Consider the following 19,332-nt stretch of genomic DNA (forward strand, 5'->3'; position numbering starts at 1 on the left):
TCCGCATATTTTTCCACAGGCTGCTTTTATATACAGTACTCAGTATCAACTGCTTATACTACTCCTTACTCAAGGTTCATGGCTTGTGTCCACCTTGTTCATTGTAGAGGTGCACTATCCTTCACTGGACAAAGATGTTAGTCTGCTGTTTGCTGTATTTTAAAACAGTCTTTGAGCTTTCTGTTTGCCCCTCTGCAAGGGGTTTATGGAATATGCAACTAGTGTTGATTCATTCCATGAGAAGAGTCAAGTAACCAAGTGAGGAGGGGACAGAAGGCTAAATTACTGCTTTGAATGGGAAATCATCAGCTCAGGAGAACAGCCTCCTTTCATGACTTAAGTAAATGTGTGTTGCCAGATATGGGCCTCTTGTCATTGATGTTGCCGAAATAAGTTGCAGAACGGGTGCTGAGGTGAGACTTGAAGAAAACCAGAAGAATGTTAAGTCTTCATGGATTTAAGTGGTCAGTGGACTAAGAAGAGAGCAGTGGTGAAATGTGTAGACTCAGTTTTATAAGGGTGGAATTACGCTGAAATAATTTGTTTTAAAGGAATGAAGAACTGGATTTTTTTGGTGAGAAGCAATGGAAAGCTATGAATAAATCAAGACAATTGCTGAAGCAGTATTTTACTGTTGTTGAAGAAAGAGCCACGAGGATGATTAGGGGACTTGAGCATCTCCCCTATGAAGAAAGACTGAGATCCCTGGGGCTATTTAGTCTTGAGAAAAGAAGACTGAGAGGGGATCTGATCAATGTCTATAAATATCTGAGCAGTGGGTGTCAAGTGGAGGGGGCCAGGCTCTTTTCAGTGGTTCACAGTGATAAGACAAGGAACAATGGGTTCAAACTAGAACATAGAAGATTTCACCTCAACATGAGGAGAAACTTCTTTACAGTGAGGGTGATGGAGCACTGGAACAGGCTCCTCAGGGGGGTTGTGGAGTGTCCTTCTCTGGAGACTTTCAAAACCCCCCTGGATGCATTCCTGTGCAGACTATCCTAAGTGATCCTTCTCTGGCAGGGGAGTTGGACCTGATAATCTCTGGACCTTCCAACCTCTGATATACTGTGAAAATGAAAAATATATATAAGCTGTGGTTTTTTTTTTTTTTTATCACTAATTACTTTGTCAGAAAAACTTCATTCTTCCTGAAGACTGAAACAAGTTGTATCCTTTTATGTTCTAAATGCAAGATCTTTATAATTGCAGGGCATTTCTCATGATTCTAACAGTCTGGGAGTTCTTTGTTTTTTAAACTCATGGACACCAAATGCAGAAGGAGAATGTAAACAACCTGAAAGTATTATTTAGATGTCAGTGGGCACTTTTTTCTTGATATGAGGAAGAAAGATAAAGTTCTTTCTTTTATGGCTGCTTGAGTACTGTTGAAAAGGCTGAGGAGGTAGACTTTTCTTTGGTCTGTATGGTAACATCTTTCTACTTTGCCCCCCTTTTAATTCAGTATTTTCCTTGTAAATCAGAACAGAGCTTTTAAATTATTTTCTAGTATTTGTTGATCTGTATAGCCTATGTCCCATTAAGTCAGGTGTACAGATAGGGATTTATGGAAGGTGAAGGCTACATTCACCTCTTCATTAGTTGCCTGCTATTGGTATGCGTTAGTGTGGTGAATTTCCATTTGCCAGAGCAGTCTGCTCTCCCATTGTGACCAGCATCAGAGTTGAATCTATTGCTGAAGTGTTGTGGTGGTTTTTGTTTGTGTTGTTTCATTTTTTCTTTTTCCCCTTGTAGTAAGGAAGCTCATTGAGGATCTTTAGAGAGAGACAGCCCATGGGAGAGGAGGGAAATTCTGGTAGCTACTGTTTTAAAGACTTTGCAGAGGTTTGACTGTCAGCAGTGTTTTGAACTTGTGTACTTTGTGTTTTGATATAAAGTCTTTACTGCCAAAGCTAATGCTTTCAGTATATTCGAGGAATTAAGCATGACAGCAAGGAACCCAGACTTCCTATCTATAAGTTAAGGAATTGTTTGCAGTGTACTCTTTCCAATCTTATTTAGTACAACAAATGCCTTGTTTTTTTTCCCCAGCAAAAATAAGTTGACCTTTATTTTGGTAATATTAAAAAAAATTCATTTTGTGGTTGATTTGTCAAGCATATCTTTAATGTTATTGGATAGGCATGCAAATACTCTGAAAATTGATCCAGGAATAAGTAATAAACTAGTTTTAATAGTTTATATATATATATGTAATATATATTTTTTTAAAATATGTATTGATTTTTTGGGATGTGAGGGTTTGGGGTTTTTTGGTAATGCTGCTTATCTGATAATTTAAATCTTAGCTGAATTATGTTGCCAGACTGTCTTCAGAAGGGCATGAAGTCAGCACACATGCTTCAGTAATATCTGGTTGTTTTACCCTTATGTTTCCAGTTGGCAATTTGAAATTATGGCTTCAACTGCACTTTAAATATGTGATAATAGCATGTGTTTCTAATAAGGGCCAGCACCATTTTGTTCAGATAGTGTGAATGGTTGTCACTCACATATGACAAATGCACCTTCATCTGCTTCTTTGATGGCCCCCTAAAAACCATACCCTCAAATCAGGCCGATGAAATTAGCTGCTGTGTAAATTGTGTGTCTGAGTGGTTCATTATCTAATCACCGTCAGAACCACAGTGATAAAGTAGATTGAAACAGGGACAAGGTCTGCCAGATGATTTCAGGCCTTTTTTTTCTAATCCCCGTTTCCCTTGGAAACACTAAGAGTCATTCAGAACTTCAGAATTCTTTGTCTAGAACTTCTTTTTTTCTTATTGCGTAGAATTGTATGGCCAGTGAGGGCTGCCAGGGTAATTTGTAAGATTTTCTTTCCTCAAGTCTTTTAGTCATTAGTGCGTGTATTAAAATGTTCTGTGATGTTCAATTTAGCTACTGTTTGCTGCTGCTAGGTTAAATATTGTTAATTACAGTGGTACCTATTTTTAGGAAAGAACTCTAGCCTGGCTCTATTTAGAGGAAACTCTTAAAGATGTGCTAAGTGCTTTACTAAAATTCCAAAGTGCTACGCTTTGTATGTATCCATATAAAGCTCTGGATTCTGGAGTGGATTGTGTAAATCAACAGACTAAAACAGTATGATCTGAAATATTGCAGGTGACACATGTATATGGACACTAGGACAGACTACTGACTTTGCCTGTTAAACTCTCGTGATTCTTAATAGTATGTTGTAACTATTTATTTATCTTTTTAGCTTAATTTATAATTTAAATATTTTTTTGTTTTAGGAGCGTTTGAAGATGATGATATCACTCATGTTGAAGGAAGTGTAGATCCTGTTCGTGACATTGAAATAATACATGAGGAGCTTAGACTTAAAGATGAGGAGCTTATCATGCAGAGTATAGACAAGCTTGAAAAAGTAGCTGTAAGAGGAGGAGACAAGAAATTAAAACCTGAATATGTAAGTATATGACTTACAAAAGTGGGTAATTAAATACTGTCTGTATCGAAGTGAAAGATTCCTGTTACTGGGATTTGCTGTTGGTCTTCTACATATATAATATCAAACAATACTATTATTTTTGTAATTGAGATGAAAAATTAAAATTAATTGATTGCTGTGCTGACAGTGCAAGATATCACTGATAAAGCTAATAGTAATTTGTACATGTAACTTATTTTCTTGCAGACACAACTTTATATGAGAATCATCAATACTTTGTCAAACGTAGATCAGTGTTTGCTTATAAGTCTAGCAGTCATCTCTCAGTCTTGCTGTGAAGTCTGATCTTGATCCTAGCATTCCTGTAGCCACCAAATGAATATGTTTTCTTGATGTGGTTGCTTTTTGTCTTTTAATGCATGTTAAACAAAGACTACATAGTTGAAATTACCTCTAAAGTGCTATGGAAAGCTATTTAAATGAGCATAATTATCACAGGGTAGTAGTAGTGTTTCTTTGTAAATGAGAGATGCATAATAACTATCAACTTCAAAGGATTTTTTGTAAATGAAGATTTTACTGCCATTTCTCTATTGACTCTGCTACACTTTGACAGTAGTCTAGTTATTAATTTTTCTTTATTTTATTAATCTTCTATTAAATATTTGATGTGGTATACAAAGCACATTCTCTAATTATTACAGCAGTGTATCAGCATGGAAATAGAGTATTTATGCTTGACAATTAAAAGTAGTTTTGCCATTTGCTCCCATCTTTCTCTGTCTTTCTTGGCTTCGGTTTCTTATCCCTCTTTGCCTCTTCCCTCCTATTGTCTGCAGTTCGGTCATCAAAGTGACTTTGTCATCTTGTTTGTACCTTACACTTCCTGTCGGTTCCTTGGGGCTTTCTGTTCTCTCTGTGAACACATGCACAGGAAATGCCAGGTTCTTGAAGTTGTGTTAATACACCAGTTCTGTTATCAGTAACAACTGTTACACTTGACCAGTCTCAGCTGAATTTGTCAACAACAATAGAGGTTTCAAAGGCATGAAATTCCTTTGTTTCATGGAAGGGGCTGGCTGAACAGAATGGAGAAGGGCAAATTAATGCTCCCCTTGAGACAAAGGCTACACGTAGGAATTTTACAGTCACTAGGGAATCACTTCAGGGAAGTGCTGTGGGGCATCATGTCTGTGAATCCTGCTGATTTTGAATCCTCTTGCTTGTCTTCCTTTGTGGCTTGTATGCTTGAATTATAAGGTATACCTTAGTAAAATGGCCTTTTTTGATGGTAAAGGCTTGTGAAAGCTTTGCCTGTTTTTTTTTTTGTTTTTTTTTTTTTTTTTTTTTTCTTTTCCTGGTAAAACAATCCCTAGACCTAGTTACACAGCTTTTGCAAATAGATTGTAAGATGGGAACAGTAATTCTTGGGCTTATCCAGCCACAAGATAGGATTACTTAGCTGTTCAGTCACTGGGTCAAGAGGTACTCCTATATAGTTTACTTGGCTCTTTAGAGTACTGTGTTTCAGAGAAGGCCTGTGGTTGTATTTCTGTAGTATCCTGCATAATTAACTGAGGTAAATGATTTATGGGTCAAGGAGAGACACCATACAGGACTGTCAACCCTCCCCCTCCCTGCAACAAGTAAAGATTATACCTTTCTAAAGCAGTAGCCAAATAATAGGAGTGTATTAGCCATTTGATCATTCTGTGCTTTCCAAGTCTGTTGTGTTTTACAGTTAGCTTGTTAAGCAGAGGTATCTTCTTGTCCAGTACAATTTGCAATGTTGTTCCCATTCAGTTTGCTCCTACTGTTCAAGGGTTTCTCCTTCCAGGGCAGGAAAGTCATTAAGAGATAGTATAGACTGGAATTAATACTTTCGTTTTTCAAACAGGTTGCCTTCAATAAAAGGGGAGGAGGAGAGAGGAAGGGGCTGGGAGTGACTTCTCAGCTTTTCCCTTTTAAAGTTATTTACCATTGTAATGCATAGCCATTGCTAATACTCTATTCTTTCTGTAGCAGAGGTCTGCAACAAATGGCTCTTACCATTGCTTTGAGTGTTACCAGTTATTTTTCCTTTCAGGAAAAGTAGGAGGTTGTAAAGGAAAGAACTTGGTATTTGTGGGTGGGTGGTTGGTTGTTTTTTTCCCCTTCTTTTTTCCTTTGTTTGTTTGTTTGTTTGTTTTGGGTTTGTGTTTTTTTTTTTTTAAGGCACAAAATTAAAATTTTAGTTGCTCTCTTTTTCATTGTTTTCCTTTTTTCCATCCTTTTGAGAATAATTTAAGGTAAAGACACGTGTGAATTTCTTAAGAGTTTTAACTGGTTGACAGATGTGGAAGTTCTGTGATTCATTCAGATAAAGATGTTGCAAATTTTCTTACCTGTATCACTTTCAGACCTTTCATTGGCCTGCTGAACCAAAACATTTAGTACTTGAATTGCACTTTTTTGTTTGTTTCCATGTTTTTTGACAGCACTTTGAGATCTATTGAGGAAGAACACTATATAAGGTTAGGGAAAGAAGAAAACAGTGAGGAAAGAAAGGAAATAATATTTATCTCAGTCAAGTATGTTTTTTTCCTTTGGTAGTTGGTTGAATATAACAAATAACCTCAGTATGAAAGTCAAGGAAAAGTTACTGACTTCAGAGAAGCTGTGATCTCCTTGTGACTCATGAGGCATCAAAGGGGATTTCATTGTGTGTTTCATGGAAGCTAATTGAAAGTAGAAGTAATTCTTCCTATTTCATACATATGAATTGTCTGATTTAGAGGTTACTCTTTATCAGTAGGTCTCCACAACTCTAACTCAATAGTCTGAAATGTCCAAAAGGTTCAGAGGAAGAAAAAAAAAAAAGAAAATTTTCTGTCTGTATCAGTCGACAGCTTTTAAATCTGGGATTTCTGTTTGCTTTCCCACCTTCTCAAACATGTGTTCTAACTTGTTAATTATAATTTTTTCTTGGCATAAGCCCACAGTGCGTACAGTTGGGAAGTTCACCTTTGTGCAGTGACCTGTCTTTGCAGTTGAATACAGTGTTAACTGTTTGTCCTGTCTCCAAAGAATTGATTTCTCAATTCCCTGTCTGCAGAAATAAAATAGCCAACTGCTGTTAAAGAGCCATCAATGACATAATTTTCAAGTTTTGCTTACAAATCAATGACACATCAGCAAGATGTAATGTTGACACAGGCTTTTCATGTATATTTTTCTGTTTTGCAAGTGTTCCACTGTCGTCTTGGCAGTGACTCTTAGCTTTTATTAAGGCTACTATTCTTTCAGACTCAGTGTACCTTCAAATATTATTTTGGCTGTAACCTTCTGAAGAGTCATTATAGACTAAAAATATTTCTGTTGTTTGCATGCATGAAAATAGATTTAGAAAGCAGATTAATTTTGATTTTTTAGGTTTTAAATCTGTCTGGTGCTGGTGATATCTGCACAGACATGAAAAAGATATTAAGTTAAACTTAGTTATTAGTTTATTATTCATATATCATTTTGGGTAGCAGTAGATTTCAGTGTAAAATTCAATATATGAATTTATAGATGAAAATGTACAAACTTTAAAGCTTGTTTAAAAAAAACTGCAATTTTTAATTTACAGTATTTTCAGTCATGGAGACAAAAGCCTTGAAGCTAATACAATGCAATGTAGTTAAGTGAATGTTATTGCAGGATTCCCTTCTATTACTCTTCCTACATGATTCAGTTCTTGTCCTTAGAGACTGACCCTCTGCAACAGACAACTATTCCTTCAGCCCTTGGTTAGTGCACTGAATCTTGAATTCCAGCATGGAATAATTCTTAGTGATAATGGTACTGTGATCTGTAGATATGACCACAAGAATATTATTTATAGTTGAGTTCACACAACTTATTGATGCTGGTGATACGAAGACAAAATCTTCAGGTCAGTATCAATGTCCGCAGTGCTCGAGCTTCCAATTTTGTGTTGAAAGGTGACTCTTACAGTAGGTAAGGATCGTGTTCACGGCATTTGAACTTCCAGCTTTCAGCTGGAAGGACTGCTTTTACAAGTCCTGTGAGACACCCAAATTCTGATATCGTGAGTCAGTTTAAAAATGAGATTGGTTTTTCACATCAAACACGTTTTATAAGAGCAAAAGTAATGGCAATTATGAAAAGAACAGTTATGAATTCCTTATTAAAGTAATGATACTAGAACCATCTAGTGCATATTTAACTTACACGAGAGGCATCCAGCTTTGTTTTGTTACTGTGATTGGCAGTGAACTAATGGTATGATGACCATAGGCATAGAGTACAAGTATCAGTCAGCATATATGTAAAAGCAAAACATCTTCCTAATGATACTTTTGATAGCTTGAATCCCTTCCTTTCTCCTCCCTTCTGTTTAATGTCTTGGTCTTGTCCTGATAATTGTTTGAAGGATGATTTTTGTTCGTTTAAAATTACTGATGCAGTGTGAGAGATACTTCACAAACAGCAGAGCTGATACATTCAGTTTCTTCTCATTACCAATATACACTAGGTGAAAACAGGGTGAAAATCTTTCCTTCCTGCAATATTCTGATAAATAGGATGGTGCAGAGGAGAATTTGCTGACCTTGTGCTGCAAGTGCTTACCAGAGTTCTCACGGATGGATGAACTCTTATTTCCTTTAACTGATGATGTCAGTTGGGAATTTTCACCTTTTCTTTCGTTCCAAATTGAAGATAAATACAGCAGTGGATTGGTGTTTTTTCCATTTTCTTTGGTCTCCTTTTGTGAGGAGAGTTTGAGGCCAGTTTGTTCCGCTGGAGATGGAAGGAAAGAAGCAGTGTGTGTATACACTGTTGATGTATTTTCTGCTGATGGTGGTTACAATTAGTAACTTAAATGTTAAATCATAGGGAATCGAGAAAATATTTATATTCTTAATGCATATAATTACGAGTAAAATCTTTAGTGGACCATTTACTGTGCTTAATGTGGTGTTTAGAGGAAATTAAAGTTCATTCTGGAGAACATTCTGTATGTAACAGGAAAATATTAATGGCAGATGTTTGTGAATTGATCTGTAGTAAAGCTTAGCATAAAAGTACATAATGTGTAAATACACCTTTGGATTTCTTTTGATATTATCAGTAGACAGTCAATGCTTAAATACTTTGTCAAAGCTGATCTTTCCCGTATAGATTTGAACAGTGGCTTAAAGTAGTTACTTCTGTAAATAATATCTGTCTGAATAGGTCTAGATCTAAGCTGAAGCCATGGTGTAATTTTTAATTAGTATTCACATATACCAAAGTAGCTCCATATAGTAATACATTCATAAGGTTGGAAGGGACCTTAAAGATCATCTAGTTCCATCTTTCCTGCCATGAGCAGAGACACCTTCCACCAGAACAGGTTGCTCAAGGCCTCATCTAACCTGGCCTTGACCACCTCAGGGAGGAGGCATCCACAGACTCCCTGGGCAACCTGTTCCAGTGTCTCACCACCCTTACTGTAGAGAATTTCTTTCTAATAGCCAACCTAAATCTACCCTCTTCAAGCTTCAATACGTTCCTTCTTGTCCTATCACAAACAGCCCTTGTAAAAAGTCCCTTCCTGGGTTTCTTGTAGGCCCCTTTCAGGTACTGGAAGGCTGCTACAAGGTCTGCCCAAAAGCCTTCTCTTCTCCAGACTGAAGAGCCCAGCTCTTGCAGCCTGTCTCCGCAGGTGAGGTGCTCCAGTCCTCTGATCATCTTTGTGGCCCTCCTCTGGACTCAGTCTGGCAGTTCAATGTCCCTCTTCTGCTGGGGTCACCAGAACTGGATGCAGTACTCCAAGTGGGGTCTCAGCAGAGCAGAGTAGAGGGACAGAATCACCTTCCTCGTTCTGCTGCTCACACTTTTGTTACAGCCCAGGGTAGAGTTGGTATTCTGGGCTGCAAGTGCACGTTGCTGACTTGTGTTGAGTTTTTCATCAGCTGACATATGTAAGTCCTTCTTCTTGAGACGGTTCTTGAGCCACTCCTTGGCCAGCCATATCTGTGATTGGAATTGTCCTGACCCAAGTGTAGGACCTTGCACTTGGCCTTGTTGAACTTAGAATCATAGAATCAACCAGATTCAGGTTAGCTTGGCCCTACCTGCCAAGCCTCTCCAAGTCCCATTAGGATGGTATCCCTTCCTTCCAGCGTGACAGCTGGACCACAGAGCTTGGTGTCATCTGCAAACTTGCTGGGGGTGCACTCAATCCCACTGTCCATATTGCTGACAAAGATCTTAAACGAGACTGGTCCCAGTACCAACCCCAGAGGAACACCACTTGTCACTGGTCTGCGTTTGGAAATTGAGCTGTTGACCACAACTCTGAGTGCAGCTGTCCAGCCAATTCCTTATCTCTTGAATGGTCCACCCCTCAAGTCCATGCTTTTTCAATTTGGTGACCTGGATGTCGTGTGGGAAAGTGTCAAATACTTTGCACAAGTCCAGTTAGATACAAATAGTTGTATTCCAACAAGGACATCTTTTTCAATTGGCTTATCTTGAAAAAATGCATATCTAGAAAAAATGCATTTGCACATGAGATTTATTTGGAAATAAGGGTGTGTAGACTAATGCATTAAGAAGAGTTTAGTGGAACTCAATGGTAAATGTGTTATATGTGTTTTGTCCTGTTCTGAGTTTCTGAACTGCCAGAAATAATCACTTGTGGATAGATTGCTTTCTGTATTCCTGCCTGCTTTCTTCTCTGAGAAGCTGCAAGTGACTATATCATTTTATGAATAATGCTTTAGAACCCTGAAGGGCAACCCACACAGGAGAATTTGGGGATCATTGACATGAATTATGTTGCCTGGAATACTTGGAGAATGTTTTGGGTGCAAGTACTTGCTAAGGTTCATAAACACTATTGGCCTCTACCTCTGAGTAAATCTTATATCATGTACAGCTTGTACTGGCTCTATTTAGAAAGTATTGAATAGAAGAAGGGATAATACACTAGTCCTAAATCCATTATTTCTCCCATTGTATTTTTATTAAAGTCAGTAAGCAAGGGAATTGTAAGAGATTAGACATTGTTTTGTACCACAGAGGAGCTCATTGTCACTGCAGTTGATGCAGTACCTGACTTGTTCTTTCATGCACCCAGCTGCTACAGCTTATTTAAGCACTTAACTGGAAAACATGCTCTAGATGGTTTCTTAAAAGATGTAAAATTTGTCTTAATTGTTCTTTAAAAATGCCTCTGATTCTAAACATCGTTTTTACAGTATGTTCTTTGTTACTTCAGCCTCCTTTAAATTGCTAGAAAACCTTCAAGAAAAGTAGAAAGCTGAGGCTTTGCTAAACAGAACTGAAAAAACATGCAAGGAAATCCCATGAATGGAAGGACTGGGCAGGATTCAGACCTTGCATTAACAAGGAAATTGGTGTGCACGCAAGAAACTTGGTTTGCTGCAGCACAGTTTAACTGGTTGTAACTACTCTTTCCCTCTGATAGTGTAGTTCTCTCTGTATTTTGGAGGCCAGATGGAATACTAATTATTAACCTGATTAATCTCTTGCATATCTCACTTTCTCACAATGTGGCTAAAAGAGAATCTATCTTTTATGGGGGGGAAAAGTAACATTTATTTAAATATTTTTCTAGCTAAACTACTGTAATTTTCATAAGCTGTGCCAGGGATTAATTTCTTTTCTGTTTAGAAATAAGATGCAGCTTTGGTCGTATTTCATAGAATCGTACGATGCACTGGGTTGGAAGGGACTTCTAGAGGTCATCTATTCCAACTCTCCTGCAGTAAGCAGGGACATCCCCAACTATATATCAGGTTGCTCAGTCTCATCAAGCCTGACCTTGGATGTCTCTAGGGATGTGGCCTCCATCACCTCCCTGGGCAACCTGTTCCAACATTCTGCCACCCTCCCAGTTGAAAATTTCTTCCTAATGTCCAGTCTAAACCTACCCTTCTCTAGTTTAAAGCCATTGCCCCTTGTCCTATTGCTACATGCCTTTGTACATAGTTCCTCCTCAGCTTTCTTGCTGGCTTTCCGGAAGGCCACTATAAGGTCTCCCTGGAGCCCTGTCTTCAGGTTGAACAACCCCAACACCCTCAGCTTGCTTTTGTAGGAGAGGTGCTCTAGTCATCAGATCATTTTTGTGGCCCTCCTTTAGATCCTTTCCATCAGGTCCATGTCCTTGTGTGGGGGCCCCAGAGGTGGGTACAGTACTCCGGGTGCGGTCTCACCAGAGTGGAGTAGAGTGGCAGAATCCCTTCTTTTGATCTTCTGGCCACGCTTCTTTTGATACAGCCCAGCATGTGACTGGTCTTCTGGCTGCAAGTATGCATTGTTGGCTCATGTCCAGCTTCTTGTCCAACACTTCCTCCAAGTCTGTTTCTGCAGGGTTGCTTTCTATCATCTCATCCCCCAGCCTTTATTGATAATGAGGACTGTTCTGACCCAGGTGTAGGACTTTGCACTTGGCCTTGTTGAACCTCATGAGGTTCGCCTGGGCTCACTTCTTCAGTTTGTCCAGGTCCCTCTGGCATATTAACTGCACCATTCAGCTTGGTGTCATCTGCAAGCCTGCTGAGGGTGCACTTGATCCCACTGTCTCAATCACTGATGAAAATATTGAACAGCAGTAGTCCTAATACGGACCCCTGAGGGACACCATTTGTCACCCATCTCCATCTGGACATCAATCAGTTGACCACTACTGTGTGGATGTGACAATCCAGCCAATTTATTGTTCACTGAACAATCTATCTGTAGAATCCATACTTTTCCAACTTAGAAGTATGTTGTGGGGGACCATGTCAAAGGTCTTGCAGAAGTCCATATAGATGATATCCATTGTCCTTCCCTTATCCACTGATGTACTCATTCTGTTGTAGAAAGCCCCTAGATTGGCCAGGCAGATTGCCCTTAAAGCTATGCTGGCTGTCTCAAATCACCTCCCTCTTCCATGTGCCTTATCAGCTCTTCTAGGAGGATCTGTTCATGATCTTCCCTGGCACAAAGATGGTCAAGCTTTCTTGTCGATCTTCAACTTTCAGCCATTTGATTTCTGTATGCTAGTATGAAGAATCCTCTACTATAATGTTTTTGTTGTTTAATATGTATGAAATGCAGTAAGAATAAAAAAGAATTACGCAAATCAAGTTTAAGCACTTCAAAGCATTTTCGTTTTCTCCAGTTTTTCAGTATTTCAACAGAAATGAGTGTAGAACTACTCACACTGGATATTAGTCTATTTATATAGCCAAAGACTGTATTAGTCTTTTAGTTACAGTAGAGTTCATTTGCTTGTGACCCTCAAGTCTTCTCAGTCACTCTTGCATGGTAAAGGAAGTCCTCTACCTGGGAAATAGTGTGTTGATACCTTAGGGAAGTCTGAGTATATTAATTACACACTTATACCTTCATTATTGGTGTGCTATGCTGTTGGACTTCTGCATGAAATGAGAGGAGCTAAGAGCTACAGGTAATGTTTTGGGTACTTCTTAGAGCTTTTCCGAGGAGCAGAGCAATTATAAGATTTTTGACAACTGAAACATTTTAATAAAAAGTATTTCACTTTTTGAAGTGTTTGCAGGGAACTGCTCTGTTACTACATCTAGAAGTTTTGAAGGGAATCTATGAATAAGTTGCTGAGAAACACTCCATACTTTGCAGAAACAACTCCCTTTGTGGGGGAGGGGAAGTGAGACCTACTGTGCTCACAGTTACTCTTTGTAGTAGCAGAGACTTTTGCACTCTCTGCAGGATCATGGAAAATTCACTTTGCACTTTGAAGTGTGAAGGGGTAATCCTCACAACTGCTTACTACTTTATTAAATTTGCGGAAGTTAATTACACGCCCTGCTAATTTACAACAAAAAAGGCACAATTCTCTGATGCCAAGTAGGCAAGTGAGTTTTCCAAGATTCGGTTTAGTCCCTCATGCTGTAAGAAGAATTTGGCATTGGCACATGTTATTACTATCACCCATCCAGGGAGTTTATTAATGTATGCACATTTTTCTACACGCTAGTGTCTCATGAGCATGTCTTGACAAATCTCCTAAATGCAATTTAAATGTATTTCTTTATAGTATTTTATACTGCTGGGACTTGAACAAAACAGTCCTGCTTAGCATTTTTGAATTGACTACTTTCCACCTATGGAAAATGAGAGCAGGACTCAGTGTATTGCATGCATATGGCTAAATATACTGGTTATTCACATGTGCTAAGTATATTGCCAAGGATATAGTCAGAAATTAGCTGATGTTTAATACAATGGTGTTTGATATTCATGAAGCTTGCTGTGTATTACATGCATTGACATCTGTAAGTAAATTGGATTTTGGTTTTGGTGGTTTTTTAAATGATCCTAGTTATAATGTCGCTAGCTGAAAAATAACAAGAATACTCATCTCATCAAACAAGTAGTAGTGGATCATTTTGCTTGTGACAGATTGACCTTGAAGTGTGCAACTGGGAAGGCCAGATCTAATGAAACAAAGTGGATCATTGCTCTGTATCCTGTTAATAAGCATCTTGGAGTTAACTAGAGTAGTGAATAAGTGTATTTAAATGACTTGCAGTGATGGTGAAGATAAAAAGATCAGTTCATACTCTTTTCATCAGGCCTAATGGAAGCAATCAGTAAAACTAAAAATGGTATTGCATGAGATATAATTGAAAACATGCTTTTTGTGTTTTGTGTGTTTTAGAGTGTTGAGGTAGCTGAGTGAAAAAGAAATATGTGGAAATAGATACTTCTTTTCATATTGTCATTAGTATTGAATGATTTCTTGTTAATATTTAATAATTTCTTTAATAATTTCTTGATTACTTCTTGTAATCTTTTAAATGGGACATCTCCATTGACGCAGGCTAATTTGAGTTCATCTGTCCCCCTAAGTTTTTGTTTTTGTTGTTCACAGACTGTTTGTCTTAACATTCTTTGTAGCGCCCTCATAGTCCATCAGAGAAAATTTGACTTTGACTGAATAATTATTTCCATATTTTTTCTTTGTCTTTCTGCATCACAGGCCTCAGACACAAATACTATATGTGCTTTTAAGCTTCCCTACTTAAGAAAATTTTCATATACTTTGCCACCTTCTCTGTAAAGCCTAAATAAAATCCTAAGTGTACAAGCTGTTTGTTCTCCCTAGCATATTCAGTTGTTGCCCAGCCTTCCTTGTGGCAGTTAGCCATGCATTACTCCTATAGAACAACAATTGCAAACAGGTACCTAAGTGAGAACTCTGAAAAATTGTCTAGGTCAAAATGGATTTAGAATGTGTCACCATAGGTAGCAGGGGAATGTGCAACAGTTCTGGTTGACAACTATGTGCTTAGATAGGCTTTAGAAAGAACAAGCTTTATTTGCTGTGTTGATGCTTGAAATTTTCTTGAGGTTCTGCATTGTGTAGCTTCCCTTATGGTGTGAATGAAAACCACGTCATTGCTGCTTAAGCCTAAAAATTTGGCTTTGATAACTTGTGATGTAACATTTTTTCCCCTCAATTTTTAACCAATTCCCGTTTATACACAATAATACATTGTTGTTGAGGGGAGAGTTGTAATGCTGAAAGTGACACGGTAGGTACCTACAAAATTGGTTTAAAACCTGGAATAGTGTGTATCAGAATTCCTTCACTGCTGAACAGGAATTTTGGAGATTGTTTTGATTCTTATTTATCTATTAAAAAAAAACCAAACTGAAGATAAAGATCTTAAATGAAAAGTACCTGTTGGTAGAATTTATTCCCCTGCCTTATTTGTACTGATTAATTAAAAAATAAGAAGCACATAGGGTTAAAGATAAGATGGTACCACTGTTTTCTTCTTCGTGTGTAATCTTGTTGCATGTCTCTACATAAGCTGTTCTGGCCACTCATCATAGTAACCAGCTGGGCCATTTCACCTGCTGGAGCCATTAAAGAGGACTCTCTCCCCCTAGATTAATCCCCTCCGACATTAGTTTTTTGCTCTTGACAACTGGAGCAGGCATTCAGAATTTGCAGGTGGCCAGTGTGACGCACATAATTGCCTACAATTTTAGGCAATGAATAAAAATGGTCTACATTACTTGTCAAAGGTTGTATATGCAGTGCCAAGTGAGATCTATGGGAAGCCTTTTAGGGTTTAAAGAACAGTTAATAGCAAAGCTGCACAGTGCTTTTTTAATCATAATGCATTTGTAATATAGCACTTTGATCTTCTCCTTGTAGGAAATGGTGTTATATTAGCCACTTTTAAACATTTATGAGTGAAATTCAGTTATAAGAGAGTAAAAGTGATTATTCTTAGGCAGAACATGTTAGATTTCATTAAAAGTTTTAGCTTGCCCCTTCCTTGTTAAAATCTGTGGGGAGTCCTGTTCCTGGAGGGTTTCAAATCAGGATCTGAAGATTTAGAAGAGCTTTTCCTTTTTTTCTTTCCTTTTTTTTTCTTTTCCCCCTCACTAAAGCAACTGCAAGACTAGAAAAGACTGTAGTAAATACTGATGTTATTTGTGGTTGTTTATAAATGTACTTCAACCACATAGCATTAAGCACAAAAAATGTTACATGTTCAACCGTTTAGGGAATGTTTTCTTGTATTTTAAAGATCTTAATTCTTAGTTGCAGCAATTCTAACCTAAAAAAATGCATTATTTAAAGCATGATAATAAATTATCTACAACAAAAAATAGGCGACTCTAAAATGTACTACTCCTAGAAGAGCAGAGTTTGACCTTTCAGACCCAAGAGCCTTTTATTAACACCTGCCTGTAAGGAGAACCGTGCCACACGCAGCTTTTGGATTCACGACCACAAAACTGATGAGGAAAGGCTTGAAGGGTTCAGTTTGTGTCACTTGCTGTTTGCCGTTTCCATTTCACAGATGATTAATCTTTCTGTGAAGAAAGGCCAGAGAAACAAAGCACATTGGGCTCTTCCTGCAGTTACTCCTTCTGAATGCACACTAGCTTGCTAACTAAAAGGCCTTTAGATTTCCTGCCGAGAGAGATGTTCTGAAAGTGAATGCAGCTGGTTGGAGGTCACCAGTGCAAGGCTCTTGCCATTGTGTAATGGAGGCTTTGGCAGGTTTCATTTTGGGGGGGAGGGAGAAGGTGTTGGCAAAAAATTAATGTGGAATAAAAAGGGCTTTGGCCATTTGAATTAATTTCTTGAAGGGTGGATCATCAATAATAGGCTCAATTTCTTTTGCTCACAATTTAAAAAAAAAAGATGTTTGCTCTGTTTTTTTTCCCACCCATTCCCTTTTCTTAATGGCATGTTTATATTGTACGTGGTCTCTCCCGCTAGATGCTGAAATGTCTCATCTCACTGAGTTTGAAAAACAATCTAAAATATACAGATTTTTACATATATTTTATGAGCTCTGCTAATTTTCGTGGTGGTGAGAGATGATACTTGAGTATCATGTATTTAACTTCCTAATTATGGGATTTGTATCCCTCTAATAATTGATACTGCTCTCTAGTGACTTATAAAGCAGCAATTTCTGTTTTTCTGGGAGAGTAAAAATTTGATTGTAAAGGTAATATCTAATTTTTAATTTGTGTATGTTTTGAATCTTAATATATACAGGCATTGTTTATGGAAGAGAATGGTCTGATATCCAGCTGAGTTTTTTACTTTGTTTTTGCCTTGATCTTGCGTAGGATGTAATGTGCAAAATCAAGACATGGGTAATAGATGAAAAGAAAGCTGTCCGCTTCTATCATGATTGGAATGACAAAGAGGTAGGCTATAAATATAATCCCATAAATTGACTTCTAATTTTGCTACCTGTTACTGTCTTTTTCTGAAGGTGGTTTGCTGGTTTGTTTTATTTTTTTTTAATTCCTATTGATGCTGTATTGAATGTTAAATTTATCAGCTGATATATTTTCTGTGTTTATCAGTGATTCGTGTATTACACTTTAATTCTGTTGTGTTCTCAGACATGCCATGAGTAAAATGGTCATAAAATTGACTCAGGTTGGTATCATTTTTTATAAAATTTTCCTCCTTTTTTTTCCATTTCTAGATTGATGTTTTGAACAAACATTTGTTTTTTACTTCAAAACCGATGATCTACTTGGTTAACCTCTCTGAAAAAGACTACATTAGAAAGAAAAACAAGTGGTGAGTGTTTTCAGGTTAAATATCTAAATTGATGTTTATGTTTTATATTTTTCAGTGGTGAATAAATCCTTGTATGTTAAAATCACCAAGGCTATTAATTCAACTAGAAATAAAAACTAATGTTGCACTTTTGTAACTTGTTATGCTTCTTTTGACGTGCTGCTTAAGTACAATGCATATGGCAAACCTCTGAATGAAAGTGCAGGATAGAAAAGAATATGCTTTCCTTACTTATGTTTTTATATGAATCCACTAACTGTGAAGCACAGAAATTTTATTTAGAAGTAGTGATTTAAATAAAAATCCAGTTTTATCGTGTTATATAATGCTGATTGTCCGAAGAACATCTGCAGAGTTGCACATTATAGCTCTACTGTTCTGTTTGCAGGTTGGTGCTTGCCTTCCTTGCCACTGCTTGCACTTTGCGTATGGTTATAGGCCTGTTTTGATGGGCTTTGATGCCATGCACAGTGCAGGTTTTAGTCAAGTATTCCTGATATCAGGGTTAAGTACATGATAGCTATGAAATCAATCTGTCAGACATATAATGAGCTGGATCAAGATCTGGTCCTAACATGGTAGGCATATGGTGGAAATCCACCATTGAGAAGTACAGCATTTAGCACATCATTGGAAGTTCTAGATGAGATAAATATTTGGCGCATAGAGGAGGGAATAGACTGTGTTAAGGATACATTGAAGAAAAATGTACAGCAGTATGTTTAGTTTAAAAACCCAACCAAATAGAAAACCTTTTCTTAGTAGTCAGATCTTTAAACCCTGTACTTGTGAGATACTTTGAAGATGCATAAGCCTATGTTTGTGAACAGATATATGCATGTAACTCATCCAAATAAATCAGAAGTATCTAAAGTGGAATATCTGAATTCGCCTCTGTTTCTCCCTGTACTTCATTAAGTACTTAGATGCACATGGTTTCAATTTTCCATTAAAAATTCTCATTTCCATATGATATCAAAGAGTGAGAAGGCTTTAAACTGAAAAATAAACATTCATAGACTGGAAGCCAAAACAATAATTAATGTCAGATGGTTAACTCCAATAAATCATTAGAATAAATTCTGTGAAATTACTGCAACTAAAACTGTCCTTTTGATAATCCAAGACATTTTGTGTTAGTATTAAAGAACAAAATTTAACCTATTTAACAGCAAACCCTTGCAAGCCAAAACACAGACTTTGGAATAAACTTGATAACCAGTGCGGTAATGTATGCTATTCATATTTGGCCAAATTCTATAATTTCATATTAATTTCTTCCTTCTTTGAATGTTTTTTGGGTATGACAGTTTAAATATTAAAAGTGACTCACCCCAAGGAAGTCTTTAAAGTCAGGATGCTCGTATTTGCTCTGTTATTGTCAGGTTTTGATTTTTTTCTCGAGATACAAATGTTGAGGTTTTCTCAGGTTGGCTGTAACAGTACAGACATGAAAGTTTATGTGAAAATGGATGAGTTGGTTTCCCCACCTTAAAAAGGATCCTCGCACCTGTATTTGGATGATTACAGGTAGAGCTCACTGGCTCTAATTGTACAGTAAATACCATTTCTCAGACCCTAATGGTAGGCAGACTACTTAGGAGACGCCAGTCTGTGATTTAGCTGTCGCCAGTCACCCTGTGTTTTTTGAGGGACTAGTTGCGATGATGACATAGTTAAATCCAATTGAAAGCAAATTCTTGCATAAATTGCAATTTTTAATTTGTAAAAAATCGGATGTTTGAGTTGAGGAGTCCTATAATGGAATGGTTTAACCGTTTTTAGATTACAATTAATTATTTAGTTTTTAAAAAAT

The 19,332-nt window shown here is 37.4% G+C and overlaps 1 protein-coding gene across 2 annotated transcripts in view; it reads left to right on the top strand.

Moving 5' to 3' along the window:
* OLA1 (Obg like ATPase 1) overlaps window positions 1-19,332 on the top strand; it is a 98,662-nt gene that overhangs the window by 42,098 nt on the left and 37,232 nt on the right. For both annotated transcript variants that reach the window (XM_054381037.1, XM_054381038.1), the window contains 3 exons: window positions 3,261-3,436; window positions 17,051-17,131; window positions 17,419-17,516. In XM_054381037.1, the coding sequence (XP_054237012.1) occupies window positions 3,261-3,436; window positions 17,051-17,131; window positions 17,419-17,516 (355 nt within the window). The remainder of the gene's footprint in view (window positions 1-3,260; window positions 3,437-17,050; window positions 17,132-17,418; window positions 17,517-19,332) is intronic.

The sequence above is a fragment of the Indicator indicator genome, chromosome 5, assembly GCF_027791375.1.
Source record: "Indicator indicator isolate 239-I01 chromosome 5, UM_Iind_1.1, whole genome shotgun sequence".
Taxonomy (NCBI): domain Eukaryota; kingdom Metazoa; phylum Chordata; class Aves; order Piciformes; family Indicatoridae; genus Indicator; species Indicator indicator.